General features: G+C 40.1%; 1 protein-coding gene across 1 annotated transcript in view; it reads right to left on the bottom strand.

Moving 5' to 3' along the window:
• Window positions 1–307: 307 nt before the first annotated feature.
• LOC119879069 (trinucleotide repeat-containing gene 18 protein-like) overlaps window positions 308–16,109 on the bottom strand; it is a gene marked incomplete at its 5' end in the record, with an annotated part of 29,422 nt that continues 13,620 nt past the window's right edge. The window contains 7 exons of the mRNA XM_038589528.1: window positions 308–615; window positions 3,159–3,272; window positions 5,647–5,787; window positions 7,684–7,821; window positions 8,343–8,483; window positions 9,009–9,098; window positions 9,888–9,978. Coding sequence (XP_038445456.1) covers window positions 431–615; window positions 3,159–3,272; window positions 5,647–5,787; window positions 7,684–7,821; window positions 8,343–8,483; window positions 9,009–9,098; window positions 9,888–9,978 — 900 coding nt within the window. The remainder of the gene's footprint in view (window positions 616–3,158; window positions 3,273–5,646; window positions 5,788–7,683; window positions 7,822–8,342; window positions 8,484–9,008; window positions 9,099–9,887; window positions 9,979–16,109) is intronic.

Here is a 16,109-nt window from a genome sequence, read left to right as displayed (position 1 = left end):
CCTGAATGGAGCCTGCTTCTCCCTCTGCCTGTCTCTCTCTCTCTCTCTCTCTCTCTCTCTCTCTCTCTCTGTGCCTCTCATTAAAAAATAAATATAATCTTTAAAAAAGATAGATATATAATGTACAAATGCAGGTAAAATGAATTTTCAAGGTTCCCGGGGAACCCTGGTGCTGGAAATGTTCAAATTAAGACTTCACGGTCATGGCCCAAACTTCCTTTCCAAAATATATTTCCACATTTCTCTTAGATATTTTATCTTCTCATTCAGATCTTTTAAGAGCTTATTCCAAAGAAGACAGGGAGGCATCCCTGGTACATTTCTGCTTATTAATTAGGAATAAGACCTTGGACAGTCCTCGTGAGAAGGGGTCCTTTATGGCATTGCGGCGCATAGGCTCGTAATTCTAATTTTTGGCTAACATGCTGCCTCACCTCTCTGCCTGATTTCCCCCCAGCCCCTCCACTCCCACCATATTACCTCTGTCAAAGAGCTTGTCTGCAGGAGAGATACGGGAAATATATTCTGAGTCTGAAACTTCTGCCCTCTGGCTGTGGCCTTGGGCCAACCCAGAGGGTCCAGAAAGTAGAATGTCTTCATCTGTGTTTAAGACTTCTGGGAAAGAGAAGGACAATCAGAGAGATGATATCTTTGCCTCCATTAAACATTCGAGAAATACCATGTATAATAACACACACAGCACTTGTTCCCAGGAAGATTATAGTCTGGCTTCTATCCAAAGGTCTAAAATCTAGGTACCTAAAATATTTGCTGGAATGAAATGTCTGGTTACCTAAGAGAGCATGAGAGCCCTAGGTTGTTTCCTGCAGTTGATCAGAGGCTCAAATTCTTGCCTGGCACATGGTAAGGTGCCCATATTATTTGTTATTACTACTCCCATTTACCACAAGAATAAATGCAGAGCAGGTATGTCAGTACAGGTCTTCAGTCTGCCACCTGTGGTTTATGATACCGAGGTCCTGTGCCTCCGGGGAGGGTTAGGATTTACGGGAGGAATGACAGACTGCGATCTGTTGGCCTCCTCTTCCACATATCTGCTCCTGTGCTCCAGGGACCTCACCTGAGGGCTCTGCTGCACAGCTCTGCAGGACTGGAGACTCCAGGAGGATCCCCAAAGCTGACTCCAGACGGCACTTCCCAGCAACGGGCACAGCTCCCCTGTCAGGAGCTACGGACTGGCCAAATGACTCAGCTGTCACTTGGCCTAGTTAGTGGTGTCATCTTCATGTTCCACACACATTTTTCTGATCAGCTTTTGCCTCTATACTTACCATACTCATAAGCCTACACTAAACTTTCCCAATTAACAGCTAAATTCTAAGTTGTTGATTGTTTTCCTAGTAAAATATGTATATTTCTGGGATCGGGTTTTACCTCTATCATGAACTTCAACACATCCCGAAAATCGCCAGTTAGTTGTTCTTCCTCTTAATCTACATTTGCAAACTCAACTTTCAGTAAATAGGTAAATTTCTGTTCCTGATAAAATAACTCAAACATATTAAGTCTCTTCCTATGTTTAAAAAGTTTATTTAAGCTTGTACCCAAATTTAACATCACAAAATGCACCTACTTTGTCTCTTAGGTCGCTGGAGAGTATCTGGTAGGTCATGTTATAGGCATGAGACAAGTCAGTGGGGGGTGGATTATTTTTTAGAGACGTAGTATGTGTACCGTGTTCGGTGAGTACTGTCTGATTGTGTACGTGTCTGTCATGTTTCTTCAACAATTTTATTAGGAGGCGTATGGGTGCCATGGCCATTCTACGTAAAGGTAGCATGAGCATCATATATTAGCGGATGGTACTGCATAATCCCGTATATGTAAAGGTGGTATGAGTGATCTGGGTGTCATGTACTACTGAGGTTCAAGTTGTGACATACTGTCTATTTGATTTATGGAGAGATATGGACCTGGGTAATTTTGTGAGATCTGTTGAGATTGTGAAAGTGCTAGGATAGAGGCAAGGATAGAGGCAAGACCTCACGCGAGGTCCTAGATTGTGGAATTACCTGAGGGGCCTAAGCGACCTGGGACAGAGGAGTTTTACACGATGTTATATGATTGTGTGGCTTTGTTCACTGTTAATGTGAAATATGAAGTTCTACAAGAGTGAGATTATTTGTGTGAGTTTGAGATGATAGTATCTAAGGAATGTCATTAGAGAAGGCAAACTTGAGGAATACATATGCTGCAAAATGAGTTGTGAAGGTTCAAGATGTGAGGATCTGAATTTATGAGTCTGTCTGAGAGTATAAGGAAATGGGAGCAGAGGGATGCCTGGGTGGCTCAGTGGTTGAGCACCTGCCTTTGGCTCGGGCATGAGCCTGGCTTCCTGGGATTGAGTTCCACGTTGGGCTCCCTGAGGGAGCCTGCTCCTCCCTCTGCTTATGTCTCTGCCTCTCTCTATATGTGTTTCTTGTGAATAAATGATTAAGATCCTTAAAAAAAGAAAAAGAAAAGAAAAAGAAAAGAAAGAAAGAATGGGACCAGAGAATGGGAAATGAAGAGACAAGTGTCAATAGGGGTAACTGTGAGAGGACTTTGTGCTAAGCCTAGTAGAGTGTTGGAATAAATATTCCTGTGTGCTCATGAGGGTTAGGAGGTTGTTGGAGAAGAATCGAAGGGTCTCTTTCCAATCTCTGCCCCTTCTTCCCCCATGAAAGGACATATGCTAAGGAGTTCAGTCCTCTCTTAGCGAAAAAGCAAAATCTACTGGTTCCTTCTTGGATGCCCTATCTGTTCTTTGCTGGCCCATTTCACACCAGCTGTCAGAGATTTGCCCACATTATGACCAACAGAATTCATCTTCTCAGGTTCAGACTGAGTTTATATTTCCATTTCTCAGAGAGATCTGACATTTCTTTAGACTCCACCTTTGCAAACATGGCCCTGCACTTATGGATATTTGTCCTCTCTGAGATTCCCCTCGAATCTCCAGGCTTTGTTTTATATAGATGCAATGAACATCTCCTGGAGAAAAAAGACCTTGTGTTATCCCTCTCATCTGGACATGGGCTGGATCACTTTATATCTCTCATCTATGAGTCTGTAAATAGAAATGCTCAGCTGGACCTCAGCCATGCTTACATCTCCCTTTGCCACTACCCACCTCCAGTTCAGACATCTCGACTTACCCGTATTCTTATTGTCAGAGGCACAGGGGAGGTCACTTGAGACAACGGCACTGTGTTCTTCCTGTGAGGTACTCTCACCAGGCTGTGGAGTATCCTTTTGCTTCTTTAAGATTTCTGTAAATTGAATTAGAATTAAAAGATATATCTAGTGTTTCATATATTCAGTGCACTTGGATTGCTTACTCTGTGTCAGACACTCAGGGATAGTATAGTCTCTTTTCTGGCCAAAGCTCCAAAATAGAAATATTCGACCATTTTTACTTTTTCCCAAGTGCTCATGGCTAGCTGGATATAATATATGTACATTGTCTTTATTGAGGTCGCTGCGGTGTGTCTTGAAATTGTGTCATCACAGTGTACAGTCCTATATTTTAGTATTTGTTTCCCTGACTACATACGTGACTGTGTCTCACGCATTTCATCAAAAGATGCCCATATCCTATCTGCAGAGTCCATAATGTTACCTTTAAGGCCCAAGGGACTTTGCAGATATTATTAGATTAAGGACCCTGAGATGGGAACATTATTTGGGATTAGATGAGCGGTCCATATGCCGTATTTTAGACTTCTGACCTCTAGAACCATAAGAGAATACATTTTTGTTGTCCTTAATCCACTGTTTGCGGTAAATTGTTAAAGCCTTCGGTAGATGATAATAAATGCTCCACATACTCTGGACTGACTAGGGGCTTTACAAATGGGCAGGCTCTATTTACCTGATTTCCTTTCTTTTCTGAGCATAGAGTTGTTTATTTGAGTCAATGGTGCCACCCATTCTTTGTGCAAAATAAGGAGCTTAGAATACTTGAGCTCCCAGTCAAGTTGTATGTGACTGTCATCCAGTACTTCAGTTACATCTGTTTGGTGGATTATCTGCGAATCAGTGATTCCTGGTTTGGGTGTGGAAATCATCAAAACCTACTGGCATTCAATCACAGACTTCTCAGCTCACCTTCCGTTCCTGGCTTCCATTTCATCTTTCCAAATACGTTCTGTGTTTTCAAATTTTTTATCTTTTATGTTTTCTACTTTTTTATCTGAAACCTGTCTTTTTTTCACCCTTCTTTTCTTTATGATGTGACTGTTCTTTTCATCCAGCACATTATGTTATATTGTTATTAGATAATTGCTGTGGATATGGTCACTGTCTGACAGATCACCATTCTTTTGAAAGACTGTGTGCTTCTCCCCAGTTGCTTTAACATCTTTGTTATTGAGGTTCTGAATATTGGCTTTAGTGTCCTTAGTTTAGTGGGGATTTATTTTTGCCATTTCTGTAACGAGCTTCCTAATAATGTTTCCTGATTCTAAGGGTTTGTATCTTCCAGAGTTCTGAAAAAAAAAAAATCTTGGCAATTACTTCTTTATCTGTCTTACGTTCTCTGTTTTTATTCTAAACAATCATTAGTTTGATATGTCATACTTTCACATTTTATCCTCATTTATCTTAATCCTTTTTTTTGTATTGCCAATGTATTGATCACTCTGATTTATATTTGTAAGTAATTCCCGGCTCTAGCATGGCTCTAGCCTTCAGGTCACAAATGTTCTTTTCCTCTGACAAATGTGATGTTTAACTCATCCACATTTCTTATGATTTCTAGAACATGATTTCTCATTTCTAAAACTTGGTTTTTTAAATCTTTTTATTGATAGTGTTTTATGTTTTTACATGTTTAATAACTGTAAACATTCTTATTTACCATTCCTATTGTTCAAGTAAATGATTTTCTTTGAAGCTAAATCTTAGTGTTCATTGTGTTTGCAGAATCTACTTTAGATTATGTGTTTTGTAGTTTTGCATGGGGAGCTCATGTTCCGTAAGTCATTACCTATAAGACTCTTTTACATGGATGACTAACGATTCAGAGCTCTTTTACATTTCTTCAGTGAGAAATTACTAGAGTACTGAAATCTTTGGTTTAATTTTACATTAATTCTTTGCTTGTAGGTTTAACTGACATACAGCAATTCTGGATACATCCCTCAATAAATGATATTTTCCCAAAATGAATGCACGGACTTTCTCTCTAACGTCTGATAGTGAAAACTGTTTGTGTTCCTTTTGTTTTTTGTTTTTGTTTTTTTAGATTATTTACTTATTTATTCATGAGAGACAGAGGGAGAGAGAGAGAGAGAGAGAGAGAGAGAGAGAGAGACAGGCAGAGAGAGAAGCAGGCTCCATGCAGGGAGCCCACCAAGGCACTGGATCCCAGGTCTGGAGGATCAGGCCCCGGGCTGAAGGTGGCGCTAAACATCTGAGCCACCCAGGCTCCCCCATGAAAACTGTTTGTATTCAGTTCCTAGTGAGGATACAAAAACAAGAGACTCGGATTCCCAAGTAACAGATGAGGATAAGATTATAACTGGGTCTGATGTGTACCTTTCTCCCACTAGCTGAGAGATGCTTAGCTGGGTGTCTACCAGTCTGTTCAGGCTCCCACTGCCCTAATCTTCTTGACTTTGCATGCCTTTCCTTGCCCCTTACCTGCAGAAGACAGATGACTCAAGGAGGAATAGCAGGAGAAGTATTCTGATTCAGAGGATTCACCGTTTGCCACAGGGACCAGAGTATTGTCTTCCAAAGAGGGGCCAGGTGGTGGATCAAATTTGCTTGATTTTGAGATTCCTAAAAAATTCAATATAAGTCAGAAAAGCAGCTGGTTCCATTCTGTTCCCCTCCTATACTCTTCTGCCTATCCTATTCTTCCCATTGACTTCTATGGAAATACTTACTTTGTTCTGAACAGAAATTCTTTTTTTTAAAAAGGATTTATTTATTTATTTTATTCCTAGAGATGCAGAGAGAAAGGAGGCAGAGAACACAGGCAGAGGGAGAAGCAGGTTCCATGCAGAGAGCCTGACATGGGACCGACACAGGGTCTCCAGGATCACACCCTGGGCTGCAGAGCGTCATAAACCACTGTGGCACTGGGCTGCCCCAGGAAAAACTGTTTGTTTCAGTTCCTAGTGAGGAATACAAAAACAAGAGACTCGGATTCCCAAGTAACAGATGAGGATAAGATTATAACTGGGTCTGATGTGTACCTTTCTCCCACTAAGCTGAGAGATGCTGAGCTGGTGTCTACCAGTCTGTTCAGGCTCCCACTGCCCTAATCTGCCTAGACTTTGGCATGCCTTTCCTTGCCCCTTACCTGCAGAAGACAGATGACTCAAGGAGGAATAGCAGGAGAAGTATTCTGATTCAGAGGATTCACCTTTAGGCTCAGGGACCAGAGTATTGTCTTCCAAAGAGTGGCCAGGTGGTGGATCAAATTTGCTTGATTTTGAGATTCCTAAAAATTCAATATAAGTCAGAAAAACAGCTGGTTCCATTCTGTTCCCCCTCCTATACTATTCTCCCTAACGTATTCTTCCCATTTCACTTCTACGGGAATCTTACTTTGTTCTGAACAGTAATCTTTTTTTTTTTTTAAGATTATTTATTATTTATTTATTTATTATTTATTTATTTATTTATTTTTTATTTATTTATTTATTCCTAGAGATGCAGAGAGAAAGAAGGCAGACACAGGCAGAGGGAGAAGCAGCCTCCATGCAGAGAGCCTGACATGGAGCTCCATCCAGGGTTTCCAGGATCACAACCCTGGGCTTAGGTGGCCCAAAACCACTGCAAGCACTGGGGATGCCCCATGAAGACTGTTGGTATTCAGTTCCTACTGAGGAATACAAGAACAAGAGACTCGGATTCCCAAATTGAGATGAGGATAAGATTATAACTGGGTCTGATTGTACCTTTCTCCCACTAGCTGAGAGATGCTGAGCTGGGTGTCTACCTGTCTGTTCAGGCTCCCACTGCCCTAAGCTGCCTAGACTTCGCATGTCTTTCCTTGCCCTTACCTGCAGAAAATAGATGACTCAAGGAGGAATAGCAGAAGTATTTTGATTCAGATGATTCACCTTTAGCCTCATGGACCAGAGTATTGTCTTCCAAAGAGGGGTCCAGTTGGTGGATCAAATTTGCTTGATTTTGAGATTCCTATAAAATTCAATATGAGGGCAGAAAAACAGCAGGTTCCATTCTGTTCCACCCTCCTATACTCTTTTCCCTTACCTATTCTTCCCTTTGACTTCTATGGAAATACTTACTTTGTTCTGAACAGTAATCTTTTTTTTTTTAAAGATTTATTATTTATTCCTAGAGATGCAGAGAGAAAGAGAGGCAAGAGACACAGGCAGAGGGAGAAGCAGGCTCCATGGCAGAGAGCCTGACATGGGACTTGATCCAGCATCTCCTGGATTACGCCCTGGGCTACAGGTGGCCCTAAAACCGCTGAGGCTTTGGGGATGCCCCATGAAAACTGTTTGTATTCAGTTCTTAGTGAGGATACAAGAACAAGAGACTATGATTCCCAAGTAAGAGATGAAGATAAGATTATAACCGGGTCTGATGTGTACCTTTCTCCCACTAGCTGAGAGATGCTGAGCTGGGTGTCTACCAGTCTGTTCAAGCTCCCACTGCCCTGAACTGTCAAGACTTTGCATGCCTTTCCTTGCCCCTTACCTGCAGAAAACAGACGACTCAAGAAGGAATAGCCGAAGTATTTTGATTCAAAGGATTCACCTTTAGCCTCACATATCAGAGTATTGTCTTCCAAAGAGGGTCCAGTTGGTGGATCAAATTTGCTTGATTTTGAGATTCCTAAAAATTCAATAGAAGTCAGAAAACAGCTGGTTCCATTCTGTTTCCCCTCCTATACTCTTCTCCCTAACCTATTCTTCCCATTGACTTCTATGGAAATACTTACTTTGTTCTGAAAGGTCTTTTTTTTTTTTAAAGATTTATTCATTATTTATTCCTAGAGATGCATTGAGAAAGAGAGGCAGAGACACAGGCAGAGGGAGAAGCAGGCTCCATGCAGAGAGCCTGATATGGGACTTGATCCAGGGTCTCCTGGATTACGCCCTGGGCTGCAGGCACCCTAAACCACTGCCGCTTTGGGGATGCCCCATGAAAAACTGTTTGTATTCAGTTCCTAGTGAGGATACAAGAACAAGACACTCGGATTCCCAAGTAACAGATGAGGATAAGATTATAACTGGGTCTGATGTGTACCTTTCTCCCACTAGCTGAGAGATGCTTAGCTGGGTGTCTACCAGTCTGTTCAGGCTCCCACTGCCCTAATCTGCCCAGACTTTGCATGCCTTTCCCTTGCCCCTTACCTGCAGAAGACAGAAGACTGAAGGAGGAATAGCAGGAGAAGTATTCTGATTCAGAGGATTCACCTTTTGCCTCAGTAACCAGAGTATTGTCTTCCAAACAGTGGCCAGGTGGTGGATCAAATTTGCTTGATTTTGAGATTCCTAAAAATTTCAATATAAGTCAGAAAAACAGCTGGTTCCATTCTGTTTCCCCCTCCTACACTCTTCTCCCTAACCTATTCTTCCCATTGACTTCTATGGAAGTACTTACTTTGTTCTGAACAGTAAAAAGAAAAAAATGATTTATTTATTTATTTATTTATTTCTAGAGATGCAGAGAGAAAGAAAAGCAGAGACACAGACAGAGGGAGAAGCAGGCTCCATGCAGAGAGCCTGACATGGGACTCCACCCAGGGTCTCCAGGATCACGCCCTGTGCTGCAGGCGGCCCTAAATGGTTGCGGCACTGAGGCTGCCCCATGAAAACTGTTCATATTCAGTTCCTAGTGAGGATATAAGAACAAGAGACTCGGATTCCCAAATTGAGATGAGGATAAGATTATAACTGGCTCTGATGTGTACCTTTCTCCCACTAGCTGAGAGATGCTGAGCTGGGTGTCTACCAGTCTGTTCAGGCTCCCACTGCCCTAATCTGCCTAGACTTTGCATGCCTTTCCTTGCCCCTTACCTGCAGAAGACAGATGACTCAAGGAGGAATAGCAGGAGAAGTATTCTGATTCAGAGGATTCACCTTTAGCCTCAGGGACCAGAGTATTGTCTTCTCTCCCCAGAAAGCACAAACATTGTTGGAAATATCAAGTCCTCTTCCCAAGTAGGAGTCAACACTTGTAACTTCAGGGTTAGCCTTAATCTGCCCTCCCCCAACTCCCCACCACTGAACAATGGTTTCTCCTCCTAGATGTTACTTGTTTACTTTTAATTTCCATAGCAACCAGAACTACTTCAGTTTTCCATTTCTTCAGAAACAATCTCAATTTAACCATTATCATTAAACAGTGGTATATGTACATATTCTTGCCCTTTTCTTGCATTTTAGATAGGAACCCCGCATTTACATTCTCATAGTCTGAGACAAAATTCTTTTTTGCTTCTGAGTAAGTAAATTCTGACTTTATACTCTCACCCCTGTACAACCAGTTTCAAGTGCTCTTTTAAAAATTTCTCCTTACTTCTATGAGCCACATTTCTTCTTCATTAACAGGAGAAAGTACTACTGGAAAACTTATAATAACATCCTATACTACATCAATGCCCTTAGGCAGAAATAAAATATAGGAAAATACAATTTCCACAGAAAGAGTACTAATCAGCCACTCACTAAGTCTGTAGTGCAGTAACCCAGAGTGACATAGAGATGGCACAGGTCTTAAGCTGCAGAGACAAGGTTTTGGTCACTTGAATTTTCTCTTGACTCTCAGAGACTATCTGAGCCCTCAGAAAGACTAGCATATATACACATCCCTCCCCCGCTTCCCTTCTTCTCTCCTCCTTTCTTTAGAGGCAGTTCCTTGTCACCCTGTGCTCAGAGAAGATGCTTAACACACACCTTTTGACCTCTTGACAGTTTGGGGGGAACTTGTCCTTTCTAGATGCTTCCTTTTTCGTTTCGCTTCATGGTTCACCTCTTCAGAGAGTGACTCCAATCAGTATAACGAAGAATCAAACTAGTTCACTTGTACACTCACAAACAACAAATCACCTCTTCAAATTCACCTCCTCTTCAGAGAGTCACTCCAATCAGTATAACGAAGAATCAAACTAGTTCACTTGTACACTCACGAACAACAAATCAGTAGAGAAACTACTTCCTCACTAAATCACTGTCCTGACCAGTGCTCAACATACCAACAGGGCTATTATGATGCAAGCCAGCATCAGAGTTCTGTGACCTAGGGATTACATCAGCACACACCAGGAACCCTGCTGATACTCACAGGATTCAAGGACTGCCACAACTCAGACTAGAGCCATTGCTTTCATCCACTGGGAACTATCATCAACTTGAATTTGTGTATCTTGCACTTGACATCAAAACAAGAGAAAAGAGGACTTGGATTAACTAAAGAACATTCTTTCTTGTGTCTACAGTAACCACATCATTGAATCTCCCCACAGAGAAGGCAATACCTGAGAGAACTAGGGTTTAACCATGCCTGAATGATAGAAAACAATTCACATTAGATCTTATTAGTAATATTATTTAACTTATGTGAAACAGCTATAGCTTTGGTATATGTGAGTGTATAGGTGTGGATTTGAGGGCATTTCATAATTCTATACAACCCTAAAATGTTTTGAATTTTCCCCCACCACTGGGAATAGGCTCGTGTATTTTTACAACAAGCCACTGTCTCTTTTGCTATTCTTTTCCTAATTATTTCCCAAGAGGTTTGGAGAAAGGGAAAACCCCTAGATTTACATTCCCTGGCCCTCATAATGAATCCTCTTCTGGTCAAGCCTAGAAGCCTCATTCTCCAGGCATCTGTTCCAGGCCCCAGTCTATGTCCTCTGGAAACAGCTGGGCTCTGTACAGAGACCAAACTCTGTGGTTAGCTCCATCCCACCCCCCATCCACCACTGCATACACCCCCCTCCCTCAGGGACAATCTGTATTTACCTTTATTTATCAGTTACACTAGAACCAGGCCATGGTCTCGAGCCTCCTTCAGTCTTCTCTGGCCCCAGTGGGTGCTGCCTCTGTACATTCCCTTCACTTACTAGGGGCTCAGCCTCTTAGAGTCACTGAATGGCAGGCACATTCATCAAGAATGCTTAGCCTTCTTACCGATCAGAAAAAGTAAAAACAAAAATTAGATACTATTTTACATGTATCACATTGGTAAAAGTTAGGGCAAACTGGTCAAACTATACATATGATTATAAGGATATGGGTTTAAAAAAAAACAAATCTTCATGATCTAAAATGTCTTCTGCAGCCATGCTGAAGAACAATTAGTCAACATATTATAAAATTAAATAAGCATATAAGCCATGATCCTATAATCTCATTCTTTAAAGCGACCATTGCAAGGCTGATACTAATATCATTATTTATACTAGCAGGGGGCTGTCATGTTAGTTTAGTTTCCAACTTCAGAGGAATGGGTAAGCAAAGTGTGGTAGGGACATATGACAGAATTCATTGCCAGGGATAGAAGTCAAGCCCCTTAAAATACATGCCTACAGAGCAGAGCACCAGGAAGGAACTGGCAATCAGAGATTAAAACAAAAACAAAAACAAAAACAAAAACAAAACAAAACATAATCAATGAAATAACCACAAATATTTCCTTGACCAGACTAGTGACTAAGGAGATTCATGAAATTAAGAGTGAATACTTTTTGGAAGAAAAAAAAAAAGAGAAAGAATTCCACCCAAAAGTAAAATGGCTCAGATTATGTCCAGATCTAAGGAAGAATTGTTCTAAACATCCTTTACTGTGTTAATTCCCTATGTCTGCTACAGTAAAATAGAAGAAATTAGTGGCTTAAAATAAAAATTTATTATCTCACATACAGTTCCAGAGGCCAGAAGTCTGATACGGATCTCACAGCCTGAAATCAAGGTGATAGTGGCACTGGTTCCACCCAGAGGCTCCAGGGGAGAACCTGTTCTCTTTTCTTTTCCAGGCTTTCGAGGCTGCCTGCATTCCTTGGCTCTTGTTCCCTTCCTTCATCTTCAAACACATCGCTTCAACAACCGTTTCCATCGCACATCGCTATTCTATTTTTCTCTTACTCCCCTCTGCTAAGGATTCTTTTTATTATATCAGCCCCACACAGGCAATCCAGAATATTTCTCTCTCAAAAGCCTTAACTTACTCCCTTCTGCGAAGGCTCTTTTGACACTTAAAGTAACATATTCAGAGGCTCTAGGGATTGGGGGACTGGACATCTTCTCCCAGAGGCAGGGAGAGTGAGTATGTCAGCTACCACAGCAAGACAAAAACAAAGCATGTCAGAGTAAATTCACACCTAGAATAAAATATGGTGAGGTAAGAATACAGATTCCATATTAAACAAGAGTAATGGGGCGGGGGTAGGGTGAGGCGAGGCCCATTAACTATATTAACACACTGAGTAAAACAAAACAGGACAAAATAAAGGAAAAAAATCCCCAGTTTGAAATTAAACATAACCCAAGGAACAGAGAACAATGGCATGAGAGTTCTTCATGCCATAGGTTTTAAGCAACTATATTCCCCATAACAAGAGCTCTAGGACAAGATGACAAGTCAATGCAAAGTTACGAAAATGGATGATTGAGAGCGGAGGGAAAAATAAAGACTAAAGAAGGTCACAATGGGACAAATATACAAGTTAGAACCCGAAAGAAGAAAGGTTTCAAAGTGAAAAACTGGCATATTGATTTGAGGTAAATGTAAAGGGAAGAGATATATAATTAATTAGGAGACAATGAATAAAAAAAGAAAAGCCACATGCTGATACATAACAACAAAGAGGTTAACAGATAAATCAATTAATCGGGATATAATATCCATAGAATACAGGAAGAACTGAAGCCACAAATGAAAAGGGTACCTATTTTTTTCAGAAAAAAAAAATGAGATTACAACTTACAGAAATTTATAAATCCCAGTTTTATATATATCTTAAAAGAAACAAACAAAATTCTTCAGGTGCCCTAGGAGAAGAAGCAAGTCCCTTGTAAGGGCTTAACATTAAGCTGGCTTCACCAATCCATAAAGCAAAATCTACTGCTTGAAAATAGTATAGTAGTATCTGCAGGTATTGAAAGAAAGAAGGTGCGAAACTAGATATTCTTTGTAGCCAAGTTGTTTTCAAGTTCAAAAGCACCTGGCAGACATTGTCAAATGTGTGTCAAATGTTTTTTCAGGGAACACGTGTGTTCTAAAAGAGCCATTGCTGAGAAAGTCAACTTTGTGATAAAGCCAACTCAGAAATGCTGTGAAGAAAAGACAAGTGTGATACTCCGTGCCAAAAGACAGTGGGATTTCTTTTTTTAAGATTTATTCATTTATTCATGAGAGAGAGAGAGAGAGAGAGAGAGGCAGAGACATAGGCAGGGGGAGAAGCCCCGAGCCAAAGGGAGACACTAAACCGCCCAGCCACCCAGGCATCCCAAGACAGTGGGATTTTGAAGCACACAGCAGAGTGTGATGGTAGGAGTGGAGTAGGAATTGACTGACATCGTTTTATTATAGTGTTCCTACAAGCAAAGTTTGGGTTTCAGGGCCTTCAAGGGCCAGGCCATGTCTCTTTCTCTGACTTTCTGTGATCCTGTTTTATCTTACCATGTGCTCCCACAATGTCAAAACTCTGATAGTACCTCTGCATGATTGTTTCCCATCTCTGTGCTTTTGCCCAAACTCTTCCTCTTCTGAGAACTCATACAAAATCTGGGGCTTAACTGTCATTGTATTTAGTACAATAGATGGTTGGCTGGTCAACTTTCAAGTTTTCCAGGGCAGGAATTTCAGTGTGTACATACATCTCTGTCTTACAGGGTAGTGAGTGTTCCGGGTATCCTCTCAGAAGTAAAAAACAAGACAAGAAAACCATAGATAATCAGAAAATTTTAAAAGCAAACAGAATTCTCAGAAATACATCATCCATGAGCCTTAATTGAGAAGGCATACAAAAGGGGCACCTGGGTGGCTCAGTTGGTTAAGTCTGCCTTGGGCTCAGGTCATGATTCTCACTCATCCTGGGTGGGTCCTGGAGTTGAACCACCCACCTGTACCTTGGCTCTGCTCAGCGGGGAGTCAGCTTCTTCCTCTTCCTCTGCCCTTCTTCCCCACTTGTATTCTCTACTCTCTCAAGTAAACATAAAAATCTTTAAAAGAAAATAAAAGGCATGCAAAAAAAAAATAATATGACAATGAAATCCAGCCAACTCAGAGATGACTTTTTAAAAACTCCTTAAATACTATGAATATTGTAAAATGAATGGGGAAGAGCAGTGAATCCATCTAAATACAAAAAAATAAAAAATAAGATAGATTATGGTTACAGAAGAGAATGCATGTTTACAAAATAGAAAAAGGTACAAAATCTGAAAGAGAAGAGGTGAGTACAAATGCTTTACTTTCATCTTAAATGGCAGGATTAAATTGATACTATCTAAGAATGAAATTTAAAATTTTAGCTTTCTCAATATGTTTTAACCTTTATTCTTAATCACAGGAGCATTTTAAGTATTAGTAAATGTGTATTTATGAAACATTTAAAGTTCAACACTGTCAGCTTAATTCCTATTTCATTTTTTGATGAGTTCAAGTATAGTTACATTTAATATTTACTTAATTGTAGCGTAATTCAATTTGTTCCTCTTTCCATCCACCATTTATTTATGTATCTATCCATCCATTTATCCATCCAGGTGTATACAGGCATAACTGAAGGTACTCAACTAGCTTGACATTCAACAGATGTTGAAAATGATTACATTTAGTAATTTGGAGTAATTTTTAAGAACTTTTGAATTCCCATTTTAACATGCAGTACTCATGCAAAAACACTGAATTCATCCTAAAAGTTAAAATAATGTAAATCTGGGGGAAATAGTTTGCAAACTTGGGATAATTAGTTTATGATTCCTTTCTCTGAGTACTTCCTCTTTTTAAAGTACTTCTGCTTAATAATATGTAGTCACATTCTTCAAAGTTTCCAAGTTTTAAAGGAGTATAACAGCCTTGATAAACATTTTTATGTGACTGTCCTCTTATAAACAAAGATGGAATTTATGTGATAATGGATTAAATTGTAGTATGTGAGATATCAACTAAAAATAATCAATGAAAGCAGAGCAACACCCACAATAACATTACTAATCTCATTAATCTGGTACATGATCCAATGATAGTGAAATGCATATGAATATAATTATGTAACTAACTGCCTCCTGAGGCACTCTGTCCTGAAGACGTTCTCACAGGTCAACACTATTTATTTACTTATTAATATTTACGTAGGCCCTCTAACATTTAATAGTAATTTGCAAATTCTTCTAAATGGACAGCTACAGTTATACATAGAACTAGGGGAGTCAATAATAAATTGCCTCATACTGACTGTTTAAAAGGAAAAAAAATCCTCAAGAAATAAACGTCCATCAAAATGTAAACCCTAGAAGAGTTGGATTTATGAGCTACCTTGTTAACTGCTGTAACTCTACTATCAGTGATAGTAGTAGACATTTGAGATTTATTGAACAGAAATATATCTAAATCAGGGACGCCTGGGTGGTTCAGCAGTTGAGCGTCTGCCTTCAGCTGAGGGCACGATCCCGGGGTCCAGGATCGAGTCCCACATCGGCTCCTTGCGGGGAGCCTGCTTCTCCTTCTGCCTATGTCTCAACCTCTCATAAATAAGCAAATAAAATCATACACACACACACACACACACACACACACATACATGTAAATCTACAAATAAGTAAAGAGAAATGAATTCAAATAATCGGAAGTGTGTAGAGCTTTTCTCTGGTATTTATTAGCTAACTTACAATAGCTGAAGAAACAATATTTTTCATAATAAAACATATCCTTTCTGTCAAAGAATATTTTGGCTTTAAACCTCATTTACATAATTTCTTCTCCCAAAAGAATGGACCTTAGTCATAAAGAAGGAAGGTTAAGAAAGCCTCAGACAGTTAAGTAATTGGCTTGGTCATATGACTAGAGAGTGTGGAAAGCCTTTCTGCTAAATTAACATGAAACTGGACTCAGTTTCTCCTTGAATAAGGAGAGGCTGTATTTTGTTTTGAATACTGCTTTAATATAGT

The sequence above is a fragment of the Canis lupus genome, unplaced genomic scaffold, assembly GCF_011100685.1.
Source record: "Canis lupus familiaris isolate Mischka breed German Shepherd unplaced genomic scaffold, alternate assembly UU_Cfam_GSD_1.0 chrUn_S2261H2461, whole genome shotgun sequence".
Lineage (NCBI taxonomy): Eukaryota > Metazoa > Chordata > Mammalia > Carnivora > Canidae > Canis > Canis lupus.
The sequence above is the reverse complement of the archived record's forward strand: the minus strand, read 5'-3'. Positions and strand labels throughout refer to the sequence as shown.